The sequence below is a fragment of the Centruroides sculpturatus genome, unplaced genomic scaffold (assembly GCF_000671375.1).
Source record: "Centruroides sculpturatus isolate CEXI.00-Female unplaced genomic scaffold, Cexi_2.0 scaffold156, whole genome shotgun sequence".
NCBI classification, from domain to species: Eukaryota; Metazoa; Arthropoda; class Arachnida; order Scorpiones; family Buthidae; genus Centruroides; species Centruroides sculpturatus.
This window is the reverse complement of record NW_019384398.1, coordinates 687,830-707,542: the sequence shown is the minus strand read 5'-3', so window position 1 is coordinate 707,542 and position 19,713 is coordinate 687,830. Positions and strand designations below refer to the sequence as shown.

The window sequence follows — 19,713 nt, the reverse complement described above, 5'->3', positions numbered from 1 at the left end:
TAATAGAGTTTCTACTGCACATTATCTAAAATTAACTATTTAGATACTAATTTTCATTTGCAGCATTTTTTACTCACTCTGAGGGACACTGTTCTAACAATTAACTGAAAAATGAAGACTTCCAAAATATATTAACACTCTTCAAATTGGAATAAAAAATAGATATACTAATTCACAGATCTAAGAAACAATCTTCATAATGTTCCTATACAAATGCAAACAATTTATAAACACAGATAATCTGCAAGTTGTTTTACAACGTATAGTCGCTTTTTCTTTTTAGTTTTTTTTAATTTCATATTAAATTTAACATCATAGTTTATATATTATGAATAAAATACATTTTGAGAATGATAGTTAATTAATAAGCTTTAGATGCAATCAGAGTTGAATAAGAATTTCGATTTGAACAGAATATTCACAAAAATTTATTGAACTAGCACCTCACAGTTCACTATCAATTTCTTATATTATTCACAGAGAATGACAGATTGTCAGCTAGATATTGTCTAAAACACCATAAATTTTGTGATATTAATGATTTATTGATAAAAAAAATTATTCAAAATATTTTCTTCAAACAATTTTGCAACTTATTTAATGGGGGAAAAAAAAAACTAGAGTATACACATAAGTTGCATTGTTCAAGAATTAATTGCACCTACTATACTTGTTAAACCATTTAATTTTTGCCTTGATGTTATGAAAGTAGCTCTGACACTCATCATACCATTTTAAATACCAAATGTTAACAATGCAGTTTTTTTTTTTTTTTTTTAATTTTAATGCTAATATTTTTATTCCCAACAAAAATTCTTATTGAGAAGTAAGCACGCATGAATAATTAGCAAACCAGATAACTAAGGGTATACTGTAATTTATCAATATAACATTTTCAAGAATTAGGCTCAATCTATATTGCTAGACTTTACTGAAATATTAAACTAAATATTGTAGCAGATTTTTCTTTACTTTTCAATATGGAGTTTACTATTTGCTAACAAAATTAAAACATTTTTACTTATTTTATCTGTCTAATATCTAAAATAGACTATAATAAAGCATGACAATAAAAGTTAACTGACATAACTATTTTAGTATGTCCACACTCATACAAGTAATTTAAATTAATTCTTAGACTATATATATATATATATATACTTTGTTAATTAACTAACAAAACAACAAAACTATAATTAAAGTTAATTAAATAATACTCATACCAGGTAGTTTGTTTATATCTAAACTAAGCTGTCTTTTCTCATCATAGGACATAGGTTTTGCATTATCTTCGTCTTCACTATCAAAAGCAGAAACAGATTTACTTTTTTTGGAAGATTTTCCATTTGATCTTTGTCGTTTTGTTTGTCCTGGCTGTTTTGTCTGATTAGGCATTTTGGCAGGGGTTGTGTTGTTTTTGTTTTTCACAGGTTTTTGAGTTTTTGAGGGCACTGCTGCAGGTTGAGGAGTGGCAACAGCTGAATCAACAGGCAAGACATCTATCTCCTGTTTAGTTTCTTTAACTTCTTCCTTCTCTTTTTTCTTTTTCTTTCTTTTCTTTTTATCTTTTTTCCTACTTGTCTGTCCAGCCAATACAGAAATTTCTTCGGTAACTTTTCGCAACTATAAAATAAAAATATTTTATTCTATAACATCGACTAATTTGTGATTTAGAAAGTTATTTTATCATTCTCATTCAGATTATAGCAACTTCATTTTAAAGTCAGTTGACGCGCATGGTTTATCATCATAAGATGATTTTGAAAAAGGTACAGAGATCTATTATTATATCAAAATCTTATGTAAATAAAACAAGCTATATTCTATTACCTGTTCTTGTAATTGTTGCAATTTCCTTTCTCTCTCATCTTCGCTATCTTCAGAACCACTGCTAGATGAACTTTCAGAAGAGGAGGATGAACTACTACTACTTGTATCTTCCACTTTATCATTGATTGGAACAATTGGCTCTACTGAAGGTTCATCTGGCATCTTTGCGTAACGCATTTCGAAAACATCCTTTAAAAGATATACATTTTTTTTAATATTAAATAATTCACAAAGTTAAATTATTGATTGCAATATTTAAATGTAAAAAATTATTTAAAAGTTAAAATTCTTATTTATGTTAAAAAGCATTTGAAAAGTAGTTTTAAAATATTAATTATACTTTAAAATTGTACTACTATTTATTGAACTTGTGCTTAAAAAGATATTTTGAATTTAATGTATTTAACTGAAAATACTAAAATGATTTCATCTGTCCAAAAAATTGCATAACCCTTGCACAGGTAAAAGTAAAATTTCTTTAATAAACAGTCAAGCAAAGTTGTTTTGATGAGATATTAGGCCAAAATATCGAAAACAATTGTCAATAACATCTGATTTTATGTAAAATTTACATAAAAATCAGCTGCTATTGCTAAATCTAACTTGTTAAGGAAACAATTTTTAAGGGAAAAAAAAAATTATTATATATAACTATTCTTCAAGTTCATCACTTGTTGCTTTAAGACTTGTTCACTGGACAAATGGATTTAATGTAAATCATTTGATGTAAATATGCATAAAGATCTTGATAGCATGCAGGCCACAGAAAGTCAGAGACCAGCAGGTTGCTCATGACTGTTTAATTTAAAAATGAAAACAAGACTCCTTGATTTTTTTTAAAAGATAATATTTTATATATTAAGTTTTAAAATTATTTTACAATAAAAAAAAAACAGAAAAGTCATGACTATTTTTTTAAATGATTGTTCTAGGGTATAAAATTGAAATGAGTAGACTGTTTTTATATAGATATGTTTTTGGATATAATTTTTTATAATTAAAAACAGATTTTTAAAGTAGTTATTAAAGAACCACATGTCATATCACATAATTTTGAACATTTGCGTGTTGCATCAATCTCCTTCAGATTATTAGTTATGTTGCTTATGAAATGATAGAAGGTTAATTTCATTATGCTTTCAAATGAGGAGTTTAAAGTGATATTCAAATTAAAATTTAGTAAAAATTATTTGTTTCTAATAATCAACAAATTATTTAGAAATTTTTATGCAACAGAAAATAAACAGTGGATAGAAAACAAAGTTTTAACAACTATAAAGCAATGCTCCGCAACCTTTTCTTATGGTATACCTACATATTTACTAAATGCTGTGACACACAAGTAAATATATACATAAAATATAGGAATTACAACATACGGTATATTAAAAAAACACTGATTTACTGTTTTTTTAACTTGTGATCATATAAAAATTTTTAAAATTAGTTTATAATGGATTTTTTTTATTTTGATTTTATTTCTTAACAACCCAGAAACAACCCTAGACAAAGTATCATGCATTCCTAGTGTGAAAAGCATACGATCAGGGTCTCGAGTCTGATCTTAGGTACACATTACAGGTGAATCTTGTTGCTTCACAAAATTGAGATGGTGACTTGCCAAATTTACATGTGCACATATTCTGTGAGGCAAAAATGTTAAAAGTTTGAAGCTTGTTAGAATTTTTTCTGTAACAAACATCAGCAGTAATAAATATGCAACAGGCAAATCATCATCCCTTCTGGAATCAACATGTATTTATCATATTCATGTGTCAACCACAAACTGTGTTTTTCCTCCTCTCAGAGACATTGTGTCACAGAACACCAGTTGCGGAGCTCTACTACAAAGTATGCAAAATAATTCCAATTTACCTGTAATTTTCTTGCCATTGCAACAACTTCATGATCAGCAGGGTTATATTTATAACAATTTGTAAATATTAATCTTACATCAGTAGCAAAGTCATAATGGGAGTTATATTCTCTATTATCCATTTTTTCCTTGTGGAAAAAAATAAATAATTTTCAATACACACATCAGTATATGAATATTAATAAAATTGATCAATTATTTATATACTTAAATGATATTCATCAAAATAAATATAGTAACTTTAATTTATTATTGTTTGCTTTGTATCTAGTAGAATCCATTATCATTTTTGGTGATCAGGTATTCTATCCAATCTTTTTTTACTATTATCACCAAAAATGATAATAATAACTTTAATATTAAGCTTTTTATGTGAGTAAATCAATCTTATTATACTTTATTATTAATATATCAATTTTTATATGTACTGTATTTCTAATTCAGCTTTAGCTTTATAGTTAAACCTAGCTTCATTAAAACTGCTACTCTCGGCTATAATTTAAAGGAAAAATTTTGATATTTGTAATATATAGGTAAATTCTCAAGCTGTGTTGTAACATGTACAAGAAAATTGTATGAGTTACAACACGTTATGACATGAGAATTGGATATATCCCCCGTACAACATGGTCCAAGAACATCCCTGCACAAAACATCACAATTTTAAAGAGCAAACCCCATCATTTGATATTTTTTATTTAAACAAGCATGTATGTCAGCTCATATTTTCCCATGGATTTTAAAATATTGAAATTTTCAATGTTTTGTGCCTTTTGCCCAGTTTTCTTAAATGAAAAATGACCGTACAATATTTATTATTTCTTGTCTTATCTTCCTATAAACCAGGTGTTGCCATTGTTGGTGATAGTGCTTTAAATAAACCCAAAAGACCGTTGCTGTAGTTTGTTTTACAGATTTAATTAAAAATTACTATATAAAAAGATTTAATTTGTAAAGATAGGCAAATGCAAGCAAATGAATATATCAGATTTTGTGAAGAAAATACAAAAAATTCAAGATGTTGCTGATAATTGAGATTAGGTCAACAGGAAAGCTCAGAATATGATGATATTTTGTCAAAAAGAAAATGTCCTTGTTTAATGGTGTTTAGAAGTGATAAAAAATTAATATTAATGTGCAATACTTTTGATTCTGATTGTTAGTTTTAGTTAATTATTAATTGCTTTAATAATCATATTTCTCTTAATTACAAAAAAAAAATAGTACAGTTTTGCTAACTTTTGGAACTAACCCTATGTTTTGTATTAGTCCTTTATTTTGTATAGCACAGATTTGGATAACACAACATTTTTTCAGAACCTAATTCCATGTTACATGGGGGATAAATGTACACAGTTTTAATTTTAGTAGTACAATGTTTAAAATTCCAAATATTTTTTTATTCACATAAACTTTGTTTATATATAAAATTTGTAATTTTTCAATTCTAACATATAGCATAACGATAACAACTGAAAATGTTTTATGCTTTAATGAGTTAAAGCATTTTTCATTTCTTTTAAACTTTTTGGTGGAATTTTTGGTAGAATCCTTTGTCTTCGTTAATAATGTTCTTATATGAAATTTCATAGCAAACTTACCATATATCTGCACAGATAAGACGTTAGTTGAATCATAAAAAAGCCCCCAAATCTGGGGTAGTCTTATAGGATAGATACAAAAAAAAATTAGATTGAAATTTATATAAATTAATATCTTTATTAAAAAATGGAAAAACTGTAATTAATTAGACAGTAGGCTATGTCCACAAAATAGAATAGTCCATACGATGTTTTTGTGAATAGGACATAATTCCATATAAGCTATACAGTATTATTATCCAGGTGACGATTGCTGATCTAAACTAAATTCATAGGCCGTTGATAGTTTGGGGGTCGTCTTATAGGACAGATATAATGATAAAACTTTGACGAAAATTTATACCTCGTCTTATCTGCACAGATATACGGTATTTTATCAAAGCCTTTAATTAAATAATATACACCTGAATATTTTTGGATAATAGTCTTATACAAAATTAATCATTTGATTAGATTATTTTAACAATCTTAACATAGCCTATCTGTAACCTGTATGGAATATTGCATTTATATTTAACTTCAAACACCATTTTAAGAGATTACTGAATATTTATTTACTAATCTGCTTAAACATTTATTCATTTAGTTTAACATAAATAAATGTTACAATTAACAATATGTGATATTAATAATTTATCATCATATTTAAAAGATGAATAACTAAATTAACAAAAAAATTAATCACACATACTTTCACGGTTCCTAGATCCATGGGATGTTTAATAATATCGTGGTAATCATGAAGTCCTAATCGAAAAGCATCTACTGGTTTATAAAATGGCCAAGCATATCCCTAATAAGAGGATAATATAAAAAAATTATTATCCAAATTAAAAAAAAAACATTTTAATTCAAAGATTTTTTATATGTATTCTTAAAATAAGGAAAAAAGTAATGTTTATTACTTTTTAAAACAACAAAACAAAATTCCTTTAAAGAATTCTTTCAATATATTCAATAACAAAAATTAGATTCCAAATTTGTAAATCTATATTATAATTATTTTTACCATCTTTTCTTAAATTTATTAAAATGTACACATATAATTAATTTTATAAGTTTTTCTGATCAGTCCAACTCAGTTCAGTTGCCCATAGATACATGTTTCTACATAGCTAAGATTCCCTGTTAGCCAGACCTGAAACTTTGAACAAGGTAAGACACTTGGCACTGTCACTGTTTTGACAGCTTCTAGTCCAAATGTTTTTCATCAACAACTAGGCATTTGATTAAAAATTACTAATCCTAAACTTTTACACTTTTAGATACTTTTTCCATAAAATTTTCCACTCTCGCTTGAGGAGTATTTTTAAATAAACTCATTTATTTAAAAAATTTTCAAATGATCTAACTAAATTACTTTACAGGAGTGATAAACATAATATGGTATATTCTTATATTTTTGTTTTTTTAATATAAAAATAGCTTTAAATTATAAAACAATTTTTAGTAATATGGAAGGTAAGTAAACAAAATGATTTTTTCTATCAAGTTGCACTATCTTTTATCTGAACTTTGTCTTAAACAATACACAGTAATGATTAAAATGACAAGATTAATTTAATTATGTTACTTACAGCATGCTTTTTGGCAAATAATTCTTTTAAAATACTGCTACAGTATTTCATTTGTTCTGTTAATCTTCCCTTTTTCGTTTTTGCAGGATGCTATTATAAATAACAACATGCCATTATAATTATATTCAATAAAGTAAAAGAAAATGTTATAAATTCTTTTTATACAGAATCTTACCTGTTCTTTGACTCCACTTTTATTACCCCGAACAGTTAAGTCTATCTGTATATTTTGTACAGAAAAAAAATTACTTTTTTAATTTCTACACATTTACTTAACTATCAAATAATTCCGTAAAATATACATATAATAAAATTTAAAAATTAGACACATTTTAAATTTAAACAATTATACAATATAATTTTAACTTACTTGAGTATCTGGTAAATCTTTAGATGGCTTTTTAATTGGTCTTCCACTTTCCCTCCTTGAAATTTTCTGCATTTTTGCATCAGGTGGAGGGGTGGTGGCCGTAGGTGGAAGCTGATATACAGAATCATAACCTGAGTTTGTTGTTGGCGTAGTCGTGTCTGCTTTTCTTTTCACTCCTTTTTTCATCTAAAATAATAAATAAATTACATTTATTAATTGTCAAATAAAGATTGCGAAAATAAATGACAACACATCAGTAAAATTATTTGCATTGATATCAGAAAATTTGTATCAAATTAAATAAAATCTACCATAAAATGCTTAAAAAATAAAAATAACAACAATAACAAAGAAACACATCATCATTGTTACAGCAGCAACAATATAAAAAATATTGATGCTGCTGTAACAATGATGATGTGTTTCTTTGACTGTTATTAATTAATTTCTATAAAACCTGATATTATATTATATTTCTTTGAAAATTTAAGTTTTGTAATAAAATCTATTGTATCAAAACTTTGATTTTACTAATGATTAGAAAAGATCTTCCTATTATTTATTTATTAACATTACTAATTGAATTCTGTTAATCATCATATAGCTTTTAAATATTTAATAAATTCTTCCTAAAATAATCGTTAAAAATACCTTCGCAGGTGCCGTTTGGACCATACTACTTGATGTGTTTGGAGTGTTGCTTAATGACTGAATTAGTTGACTATCTTGACTGGTGTTTCCAGTTGCTGGTGATGCTGCCAATGGAGAGTCTATCATACCTGCATAGTTATTTGATTTAACTATCTGCTGGGTATTTTGAGAAACAGTATAAGTTGATGCTGTAAGAGTAGTTGGAGTATTAGTACTACCGGGTATACTCCTAGGAGCAACTGTACTCATTGGAGGAGGTAGTGATGTTTGTATACTAGGAATTGATGGAATGACAGGATTGGAATTGGGGATTGATCCAGGTGCAGAAATTGAATTTGCCATACTTGTAGTTGTACTAGCTGCTGCTATAAATAAAAAACAAACAATATTAATATAATTCTTAAGAGAATTTTTAAATTTCTTATATTTAAACTAAAAAAACTAATTAATTCTGCATCAATAAATCTATTTTAAAAATCAATGTTACATTGTTATAAAAAAAAATANATTGAATTCCCCTTTTTTCCTATTTTAAAAGTTTTTTGCCCAAATAATACAGCATCCTGTAATTATTTTAGTGGCTGGTGCAATCACTCACATTCAAATATATGTACTTCATTTTGTCAATTAATATTGCTAATGCATTCTAGGTATTACGGGTTAAGAAGCAAATTGCCAAACTGACCAGTATAGTGCTATAATATGATACTTTAAAAATTGCAGTGTAGAGTAATAATTTAAAAGATAAATAAACAAAAGCTGAAGAAACATTAAACAAAATAGTCAAGCACAATAAAACTAAACATCAAACAAATTTTGAGAGTATCTCATACCATAAATATTTCTCTTTAAAGCATAATATAAATGTATAGGAAAAAATAAAAAATTCAGCAAATAAATCTTACAAAAAGTTTTCTTATATATATTCAATTTTTATTTAATATGGTGCAATTTCATATTCATAAACTAACCAGTAAGAAATAGTTTAGTAAAGCAGGAAAAACAATCAACCAACATTCTGTAATATTATCTTTTGTTTCAACTTACTTTTCATTTTAATACAATGCCTTGTTATATTAATATTATTTCATAATTTTATGAATCTCACTTTATTTTATGCTATTTTACTTTATGCAAATACATAATATCAAATAATAAAAGAAAGAAAGAATAAATAATAAAATAATAGTACTATAATGAAAACAATAATTCCATTAGAAGACAAACAAGAAAAACGATAAAAATCACAAAATAAATATTCTAAAAAAAAAGATATAAACATTTATATAATTTAAATTTGTAACATTTAAACTTCATCTTGATGTTTCAAAATGTAGTGTTTCTTATAAAAAAAACCTTCAAAAACAGCACAAGTAAACAGTCTAGAGCAGAGATTTTCAAATGTGGCCACAAAGAAAATATCTTTGTTACCAGGTGAAATCTCCAATCAAATAACCAATTTTTCAGCTTATCAATCACTAAGTATCATTGAAATGTCTGTCATTTAAATGCAAAGGAATAGGGATACTACTGCAAAATATTCATGTCGTATTTTCATATAAGTGCAGCAGCCACAGAAATATTATCAAAGAACCTCCTGTCAATAGATATTCATGCTAAATATTATCGAAACTATACAACATGATGATAAGCAGAGTTAAAATACCAAAAAATATTTCTTGCAAATCAAAATACACTAAATAATTGTAAAAACTTGAAAAATCTAACAAAGTTTGATACAAAAAGAATTTAATAAAAAAGGAATACGGAATAATTTACTAGTCAATAGATAGTTTACATTAATAAACTGCTTGTTATAATTGTTCAGCTAATGCAACTGGCAGTCTTTTCTGCATTTCTTTCATCATTTATTTACTTATATATTTTATTTTTTGCCAGATTATTGGAATTTTGTTAGGCATTATTGCAAGGTTATTATTATAATATTTGTCTACATATTAAAAACTCAAGTTATATCATTATGTAAATGATTTATCAAAATGCAGAAAGCATATATGACTTTAAAATTGAGTAATAATTTAACATTTTGTTAATTTTTTCATTGAACAGTATATTATATATCAACTTGACCATATTAAAACTTACTATAATCAACTTAGCAATTCTGATTATGATCTTTTTTATATAGCTTTTAATAAACATTCCATTTTAAAATTAATGTAATAATGATTTTTCTGAATGTCATATAATGGAAGTTAATAGTTTAAAATCATACTTTAGAAATGAAAATATACCAGATCAATTTTAAAACGATAACCTCTTTCATGTTATTACTGTAATCATCTCATCACGACATTTAAAAATTTAAATTACTTAAAACTATTTATTAAATCATTATATAGTCAATATTGTTAATCAAGTTTATACAAATACCTCTTCCTCGTCCACCACCTTTCTTCTTTCCTTTACCTTTCATACCTGACAACTTAGATGGTGGCAAAGGTATTTCAATCTCCTGTTAAAAAAGTTGTTATTTTTTTTTAATTTCATAATTAAAAACACTTATTCTAGATAAGGCCTGAGCTCAACATTCTGAAAATACAACTGAAACAGAAAACTGAAAAGCTTCTAGTTTTTATGCTTGTACAGTTCAGGAGAAAACTTGGACTTGAAAACAAAGTTGAAAATATTTAACTTTTCTATTGCTGTTCAGCTTTTCAGTTGTAATTTAACCAATAACAAATCATTTCATAAGTGATGTCAGCAAAATGGAGAAGTTCTCATTGACCTTGTCTCAATATTATGAAAAATAAGTAACAAAAGAAAACATAATATTGAATTAAGGAGGTTACTTATAATCAACACGAATACCGAAGTGATTAGAACTTCCTTCATTTTTGAAAAATTGGTTTTGGCAATTGCTGCAGTGTGTTACAAATTACCTGTTTTTTGTTTTCAGTTAACGTGATGCTCAGCTGAAACAAAATTATTTAATTTTTCAGTTTTCATTATCAGTTTGTTTCCAGTCAATGTGAAAGCCCAGACCTAAATACTTATTAAAATAAATTCAATACAGTAAACATAATAATGAAATTAATATGTTAAGTAATGTTATTGGTAGGGGCTGCAAATTTATTTACCAACTTTTTTATTGATAAAATGGTAATTCTGAAAACATTACACCAGTTTTTATTGGTCAATTACCATAATTTTTAAATTTTGACTTCAAATGCAAAAATTAGCACATTAATGATTGTTTAGTCTCAAATCATTGTGTGTCACAACTAAATTTTTAGTGCTCTATGACGAATTGAATTCCCCTTTTTTCCTATTTTAAAAGTTTTTTGCCCAAATAATACAGCATCCTGTAATTATTTTAGTGGCTGGTGCAATCACTCACATTCAAATATATGTACTTCATTTTGTCAATTAATATTGCTAATGCATTCTAGGTATTACGGGTTAAGAAGCAAATTGCCAAACTGACCAGTATAGTGCTATAATATGATACTTTAAAAATTGCAGTGTAGAGTAATAATTTAAAAGATAAATGATGTTAACTACTTTTTCAGTTTTAATAAAAATATTTGACACTTCTGTTTTTATTATCTAAAAATATATGAGCAGGTGTATGTAAATATTTAGCCTCAAAAATTATTACATCTGTAATTTCTTACCAATTTTAATGATGAAAAATAATCAAATTCATGGTATATTTGCAAATGCATTTTTTTTTAAACCTGATTAACAGCAAACAATTTACTAGTATTGCAATCACTAGTTAGGGAGATATAGTAATTTCAACTATCAATTATGTATTTCAAAAATTCTGATATGTTGACCAAAAAAGCTTAAGATTAATTATGTTTAAGAAGAATGAATATTTTTTTGTATATGTCTTCATTACTGTATACTTTTTATATTTTTTTAAAATTAAGATCCATTAATAAAAATATAACATTCAATATCTCAAATATTAAATCTTACAGATTAGTTTTCTTTCTTTTTTTTAATAACATTTGTCATAGATTTTGCTAAAAACTATTTAATAAAATGTATTATTGATGCAATAAAATAAATCTTTCTAATTTCTTTAATATTAAATTTCATTGTTACTGATATTTATTTAAACATAATGCTTTTATTTATATTTTACATCATGTTCTAGAGACCCAGAAGATCAAAAACGTCCTATAAACATAACCATTCAAATGCATTGTAGCACTGGACGGGTTTAAAGTTCAGATTAGAAGATCCCTTAAGATGCTGCTCTGCAATACTGTTAAGAGATGCAAAATAGCATCATTCTCATGGTTCAAATTTAAATCTGCATGCTACATCATTCATTTGTATTTGTGGTTAGCTGAAGATATGTTTTTGGCCACTTATATAAGTCTTTTTATATAATAATTATTATTATTTTGGTTACCTGAATACAGCAGTTTACACCTGGTAATTATCATGAATATTAATTTTATAAAAATTTTAACTTTAGATTTAAAAACAATTATTCTCAAAAAATATTTTTAATATGTATAACATTTGAGAAAAAATAATTACTAAAACAGAAACAACACTGTTTTAAAAATTATATAAACTAACTTTTTCTGGCATTTCTGTAATTTTGGTCAGAAATAATTTTTCAAGTGTTTGTGCCATAAAAACAACATCCTGTAAAAAAAAATAAAAATATTAATTATAATATTACAAATCCTAAATCTTAACTGGAAAAAAAAGTAAAGTTTTTAAAAATAAACAGACAAAATAATCTCTTTTTAATATTTATTGACATAATAATCTATAGCAGGAGTTTCAAACTTGTGTTCTACGGAACCCTAGGGTTCCAGCAATAAAATCCATAGAGTCTAGTGATGTATGAATGTGCCAATGCAGATTTGCGACGTGAGGTGTAATTGTTCTAATCTCAAATTGAGTCCTAGATTATTTATAGCTTTATAAACATGGAGACAGATTTACGGGATAATCAAATGAATTGAAATCATGATATAATGTTTGACAAAATAATGAAAACCGTAAAAACAAAAAAACATAACCTAAAGCTATAAAATTATTTAAAAAACCTTAAAAAGTATCCAACACATAAATAATAATACAATCATTAAATATGCTTCTATTCATCAATATCTGCAGTGTAAGCCTATTGAATCTAATAACAGGAATATAATCCTTCACATTAATGACTAGTTTGAATTAAGTAATAATATTTGCTTTCCATTATAATCTGTTTTTTTTATTTTATTTTATTTTAAGAAATTGTTTTTATCTAATATCATTAAAAACTGTCGTGGTTCCAACAATTTTTACTAAGGTGAAAAGGGTTCTGCGATAAAAATAAGTTGGGAACCGCTGATCTATAGTAGTTACACCGAATGAATAAAGATTCTAACTTATCAAATTGGAAAAAATTTGATAAAGTTCTTGTTTTTTAAGATAAAACAAATCACATAATTTACAAAGCAGAAATAGAAGCAATGTAGCATCATCACATAATAAACATAATTCAAATAGTAGCAATAATAATTAAAAAATTACATGATGTAAATTATTCCTAATTGAAAGAAAAATAAAAAATTAAGAACTAGGCAATTAATTTGTTTATAATTATTTTAATTTTTTTAAAAGTTTCCACTTTCTTAATTTCTTTCAAAAATATGTATTGTGTTGCTTGCTACATTAAAATAATTAAGTTTCAAATTTTCAAAAAAATTTGAAAAACTTATCATTGATAAATTAATTTCATTATGCAAAACTTCATTAAAATCTTTTTATTTATAAATAAAAATTGAACTGAAATGTTTTTATTTGGAAAAGAGATTATTTTCGATTCAGCAAAAATTACGTAATATAGTAAACCGATTTACTATTTTTAAATTTCAAATTTATATTTGTTAGAAAAGATAGTAACATTGAGGTTTAATATATGTAAATTAAAATGTAATACTTACTTCACCAGGTTTATTGTATACATAACAATTTGTGAACATAGTTTTAAAATCTTCTATACATTCTGAAGCTGAATAATACCAGCAGCTTTCCAGTCGTTTTTTAATCGTACCTAAATCCATCGGACATTTTATAATTTTGTGATAATCCTGGAGGGGAGAAAAAAAAATCACATATTTATTTTACAATACAGAAATATTGAACAACAAATAAAAAATATATAAAAATTAATTTTTGAAGTCAGTATTTAGTTTCAATTGATTCTAATGGTTGCTAAAATTAAATTATCTGTTGTGACTTCTAGTTAAAGTCCAGCCAGCATCAATATCAAATTCACAGCTGTATAGTTTGATGCTGACTGTTGACACTTAAATTCAAATTTGGATTATATTGCTAAAAAGACAGCATTCTGAGATGGAAGTCAGTCTAGTGAATGACAATATAAATTAAGAGAAAAGTAACAAGACTTAAAATGCAGAAAATATTGATAATCATTATGTGGTAATACATAGAAAGCAGAATAAATCCAAATTATGACTCTGTTATCGAACCTTTGCACTTTAAGTTGAATCAAAATTTGGTTTCTGACGAATCAAAATAATATTCCAAATTTTTTTTGTGTGTTAGATAATTTTGAACTTATTAGCTGTGAATTTATCAAGCAACCCAGTGTATAGCATGATAAACATCACATTGAATATGTTTATAATAGGAACTGGATTACATTGGGCTACTTTTCCACAATTATAGTTAATTAATTACTAAATGATTTATTTCTAGAGAGAGGTGTTAGGTGCCATCTCTTATTAAATTTAATAATTATAATTAAATTTTTATTTATTACATAATTTACATAGAATGTTGTTCTAATATAAATGAAAAGCTATGTAACAAGTTGTAATGGATTTTTCTTCTTTGAGAATTTTTTAATATGATTGAAACTGTGTATGGCGCAACAGAAGCCAAAAACATTTTTTCAATAAAAAAAGAATTTGGGTTTCTTTTTGATACATATCCTTCGTATTGTTTTTCCATGGCAGACATTCAAACACAGCAATGGCCATATTGTGCTGTAAAACTTCCTCCAGTAAATGGAGCTTCACTCATACAATTTACTACTGACGGCCATATAATGTATGGCTGTCATTTTTGGAGGGCACCAACTTGATAGGGAACACTATGTAGCAATGGACAGGCAACTTGTGAGTAAATTTTGCTAGGTCTGCCAATTTATCATTACATTTAGCAATATCTTAAGCCAGTTGGTTAAATTTTAACTTTTCAATTGGTTGATTTTTCTACATTGTTATAAATTTATTTAAAGTGTGTTTTCAAATTCTTTTTCTATGAAAAAATTCAATTACTCTTAGGGAAACTAAACAATTACAATTGCATAGAGTGATCTGAATGACATCTGTAAATCAATTTGTAAACTTTCATTTCTTTATATTTGAATTTAAACTTAAACAGGAGTGAACAAAGAGAATATTCTCTAAACTAATGAGCTTTCAGAGTTTTTTATTACCAACACCTGCAGAGTATGAATAGAAGCAAGTATCAGCAGCATTCAGTATTATATCATCTCTACTTCAGTATTTCATTTGTAATGAACAGAACTTAATGTAAACAGCATTAGAACTTTACATTAAGTTAAAATGTATAAATGCACTACTATATAACCAGCTTCATAGTATTCAAATAGAGCTATTTAACATTAGTTCTATTTCTCTGCTTCAAAAACTAATTTTAAAAATAATATATTCATTTCAAAGTGTTTGATTTAGGATTAACTGGCACTAAATACATTCAAGACATACATACAGCTTAGCTAATAAATTTGATATGGTTTAAAAATAATATATTCATTATAAAGTGTTTGATTTAGGATTAACTGGCACTAAATACATTCAAGACATACATACAGCTTAGCTAATAAATTTGATATGGTTTTTATTATGGATCATGCTGATTGCCCTGCAATCAAGGTCATCCAAAATGGCGGAGGAATGAAGAACGACTGCCCGCTCAATCAGATGTAATTTGTTTAAAAAACATTTATTAGGAGAAGTGGCAAATTAAGGATACTTTGTTAAACATATGCGTTAAAATAGATTAATCCGATGTTGTTGTTTGTATACGGCACGCCATTCGCGGGTAATCTACTGAGGAGGTTGCTTCTTGGAAGTCTTTCTACGGGAAAGTAGCCTTATTTAGCTGTTACAAACCTGAAGAAACTCAGAAAAATCCAGAAAATTTTAATAATAATTANTTATTGCAAGATTATTATTCATAATAAGGTTCTTTACTGTTCAAAGAACAATAATATTCTGCAGTTTTGCTAAATTAGATAATTATTTCTCAAATTTTATTTTCTGCAAAAATTATTCATTTAATACCTGTTTAATACAATATAAAAATATTCAACATGACAAAAATTTAATCATTAATAAATTTTATAATGGAGCATTATTACTTACCGGTAAATTTAATTTAACAGCGTCAACAGGTTCGTGAAAAGGCCAAGCAAATTGATGTTTCCATACTGCTTTCATCACATTCTTTAACAGAAACTGAAGTTGATTACTATTTCGGTGGCGCTTATCAGGAGGTGGAATACACGGAGGTTGAACAATGCCGTCTATGGGTTCTAAACTTGGTTGTTCTTCCTCTTTGATAGATGCCATATCGTTACTATTCTGAGGACATCAAAATATAAATTTTAATAATATAAAAATCCATCTGTTAATATTATTGACACCTCTTTAACAATTTTGTTAGCAAAAATTTCAAATGTGTTAATTTTCAAACATTGATATTAAACTCTGTCCAAATACAGTATAAATATCAATGTAAATTATATATTAAATTTAATTCAATTCTTGAAAAATGTAACTACGTTAGTTATATATAACTGACATTAAATAGGTTTGAGAAATACAGTAAACTCCCAATTATCCGTGTGCAGATTATCCGTGCATGAATTTAATTTAAAAAAAATAATTATACGTGTATGTATTTTTTAAATAGTTGCTCGCTTTCATGTTTCCGCATCATATAAGTGTGCACGTACTCGTATTTAGATGTTTGAAGCGGGTGGTGGGGGTATCTGAAGTCAGCTGGACTGGTTTTAGTTAGGCCGCTTCTTTCAAGTCGGATGTTTCTTTTCGGAGGAGAAAACAATAGTGAGTACATTTATACAAAGTTTCGTTTAGTTGCATGTTATAATATGTATCACAATTTAAGATTTGATTATATGTATGTATGTATAATACATATTATACATAATATTTTTTTCAAATAAATAATTATAGTTCGGATTATCCATGTNAATTGCAAAGTGTGTGTTTAACACTTACAGTACAGTTACAATATTGGCATAATGGCTGGTCTTCACCCTTCAAAAGGTATAGATGAGTCAACCGAGTATGCCCAATTCTCAAACGAGTAAGAATTACTTCAGATCTCCCGTCATAATGTTTGTTACATGTCCAATTTTCTATATTCGGCTTGATCTCGTATAGTTTATTGTGGATTTGTGCATTCCACATGTTTTGCCATCGCTCTGCCAGTCGTTTCTTAACTACTAGCTTCAAATCACTTCCTTCGATACAGACATTTCATGCTGTGAAGGACTAGCTGCCTTTACAGCTGCATCAGCTTCTTCGTTCTCTCTTATGCCGACGTGTCCAGGTACTCAACAAAATTTTATAGAGATATTCCTCGTAAGAAGATGGCAAATAAGATTATGAATTTTAATCACTATAGAGTGAGAACTAGGTTCACACGAGATCAAAGCCTGAAGTGCACTAACTGAGTCAGTGTAAATCACACAGCAACGATGACCTTTCCTATTTATATATTTTAAAGCTAAATAAATAGCATGCAACTCTGCAGAAAAAATTGAAGAATTCAATGCAATTTGTTCTGCCACAATTTCATCCTGGCAGACGAAGGCTGAGCCAACGTAATCATCAGATTTAGATCCATCTGTAAAAATAGGAATTAAATTCCTGTCATGATGTTGAATTTCTGCAAAGTGCTGTCTGTAGACGTAGTCTGGCGTGGATTCCTTAGGAAATTGCTTTGAGCTAAGGTCAACACTTATCAAAGGAGTTGACCAAGGTGATATACTACAGATCTCGACATGTGAAATGTTGCCTGTGTTCAGATCAATCTTGCTGCTCACATTCTCCATTCTTATGGCAAATGAGGGACACTATTTGGACGAGCTTCAAATAACCTTTTCAGCTGAGCATCTAATACCGTACAATCAACTGAAGGTTTACTAAGAGATTTTTGTTTTATATAATAAAAAAGAGACAACTGTTCTCTCCTGAGAGATAGTGGAGGCTCATAAGCCTCCACATACAGACTTTGTACAGGAGAAGTTCGAAAAGCACCAGTGCACAAGCGTAATGCTTGATGGTTGATAGGATCCAGAATCCAAAGAATAGATTCTCGCGCAGAGCCATAAACAATGCATCCATAATCCAGCTTTGAGTGGACAAGGGCCCTATAAACCCTGAGCATAGAACATTTGTCTGCTCACCAGGATGAGCAGCACAGTACCTTTAAAAGGTTCGGAGATTTTAGACATCTTCAAATTGCACTCTTCAAATTGCACAAGTGTGGTAAAAACGTCAGTTTAGGGTCAAATGAAACTCCCAAGAACATTGCCTCATTGACCATTGGGATTTTAACCCCATTTAGGTGAATTTCCGGATCCAGGTGCATACCACGCCTTCGGCAAAAGTGGATGCATGAGGTCTTCTCTGTATTAGAAGTAAAACCATTGGTCTTGGACCAATTGTCTATGCGATTTAGGGAGGTTTGCAGTTGTCTCTCAATGAAACTCATATTACTAGACTGGCAGGAGATCTGAAAATCATCCACGTACAGAGAATGTTTTACACTGGGAGAAAGACAGTTAGCTATGCTGTTAATTTTGATTAGGAACAGAGTCACACTCAAAATAGAGCCTTGAGGGACACCTTCTTCTTGTGTGAAAGGCCTAGATAAAGTGTTGCCCATCCTGACTTGGAATCTTCGATTCTGCAGGAAGTTTTTATAAAAGCTGGTAAATTACCACGCAATCCGAATTTGTGCAAATCACGAAGTATTGTGTATCGCCAGCAGCGATCGTAGGCCTTCTCTATATCAAAAAATACAGACACTAAGTGCTGGCGTCTAACAAACGCTTCGCGTATAGATGTTTCAAGGTTTACTAAATTGTCCGTGGTACTTCTGTTCCTACGAAATCCAGTCTGGTGTGGTGAAAAGTAGTTCTTTTCCTCTAGGAGGAACATCAGGCGTCTGTTTACCATCCTCTCTAGGAGTTTACAAAGACAACTTGTCAGAGAGATTGTCTGTAATTAGAGGGATTCTTGCAATCTTTACCTGGCTTGGGAATGGGAATAATGATAGATAGCCTCCAAGAGTCGGGAAAAGTATGTTCTGTCCATATTCTGTTAAACAGACTCAGAAGATTAGAAAGGGAATTATTTGACAAATTTTAAATCATGCTATAGTGGATTTTATCCGGGCCTACAGCAGTATTCCTTGAACAAGAGATTGCTGTATGTAGTTCTATGCTGGTAAATGGCACATTATATTCCTTAATTCCTCATTAGACGAAGAATAAAAATTTAAATTTTGTTTTTCTTTTTGTGCTTTATAAGCTTGAAAATTCCTTGGATACATAATATTGCTGGATGAAGCAGAAAATGTTTCACCAGTAAATCAGCAATACCTTGTATATCACTGATTATTGGGCCATTATTTTCCAGCATGGACAGAGAGTGAGAAGCATATTTCCCATTAATTTTATGGATTTTATCCCAGACTGCTTTTGAGCTAGTGGAACATGTTATGCTTGAAACATAC

The 19,713-nt window shown here is 27.8% G+C and overlaps 1 protein-coding gene across 5 annotated transcripts in view; it reads right to left on the bottom strand.

Moving 5' to 3' along the window:
- The window catches only part of LOC111618544 (bromodomain-containing protein 3-like), a 110,649-nt gene that overhangs the window by 26,852 nt on the left and 64,084 nt on the right, over positions 1-19,713 (bottom strand). For 3 of the 5 annotated variants that reach the window (XM_023360099.1, XM_023360101.1, XM_023360103.1), the window contains exons 3-14: positions 16,308-16,526; positions 13,833-13,979; positions 12,469-12,537; positions 10,300-10,381; positions 7,906-8,270; positions 7,255-7,440; positions 7,060-7,104; positions 6,885-6,974; positions 5,999-6,100; positions 3,706-3,834; positions 1,831-2,019; positions 1,224-1,623 (exon numbers count right to left, since the gene is read on the bottom strand). In XM_023360099.1, coding sequence (XP_023215867.1) covers positions 1,224-1,623; positions 1,831-2,019; positions 3,706-3,834; positions 5,999-6,100; positions 6,885-6,974; positions 7,060-7,104; positions 7,255-7,440; positions 7,906-8,270; positions 10,300-10,381; positions 12,469-12,537; positions 13,833-13,979; positions 16,308-16,526 — 2,023 coding nt within the window. The remainder of the gene's footprint in view (positions 1-1,223; positions 1,624-1,830; positions 2,020-3,705; positions 3,835-5,998; positions 6,101-6,884; positions 6,975-7,059; positions 7,105-7,254; positions 7,441-7,905; positions 8,271-10,299; positions 10,382-12,468; positions 12,538-13,832; positions 13,980-16,307; positions 16,527-19,713) is intronic. The other 2 variants (XM_023360100.1, XM_023360102.1) reach the window with 2 other exon arrangements.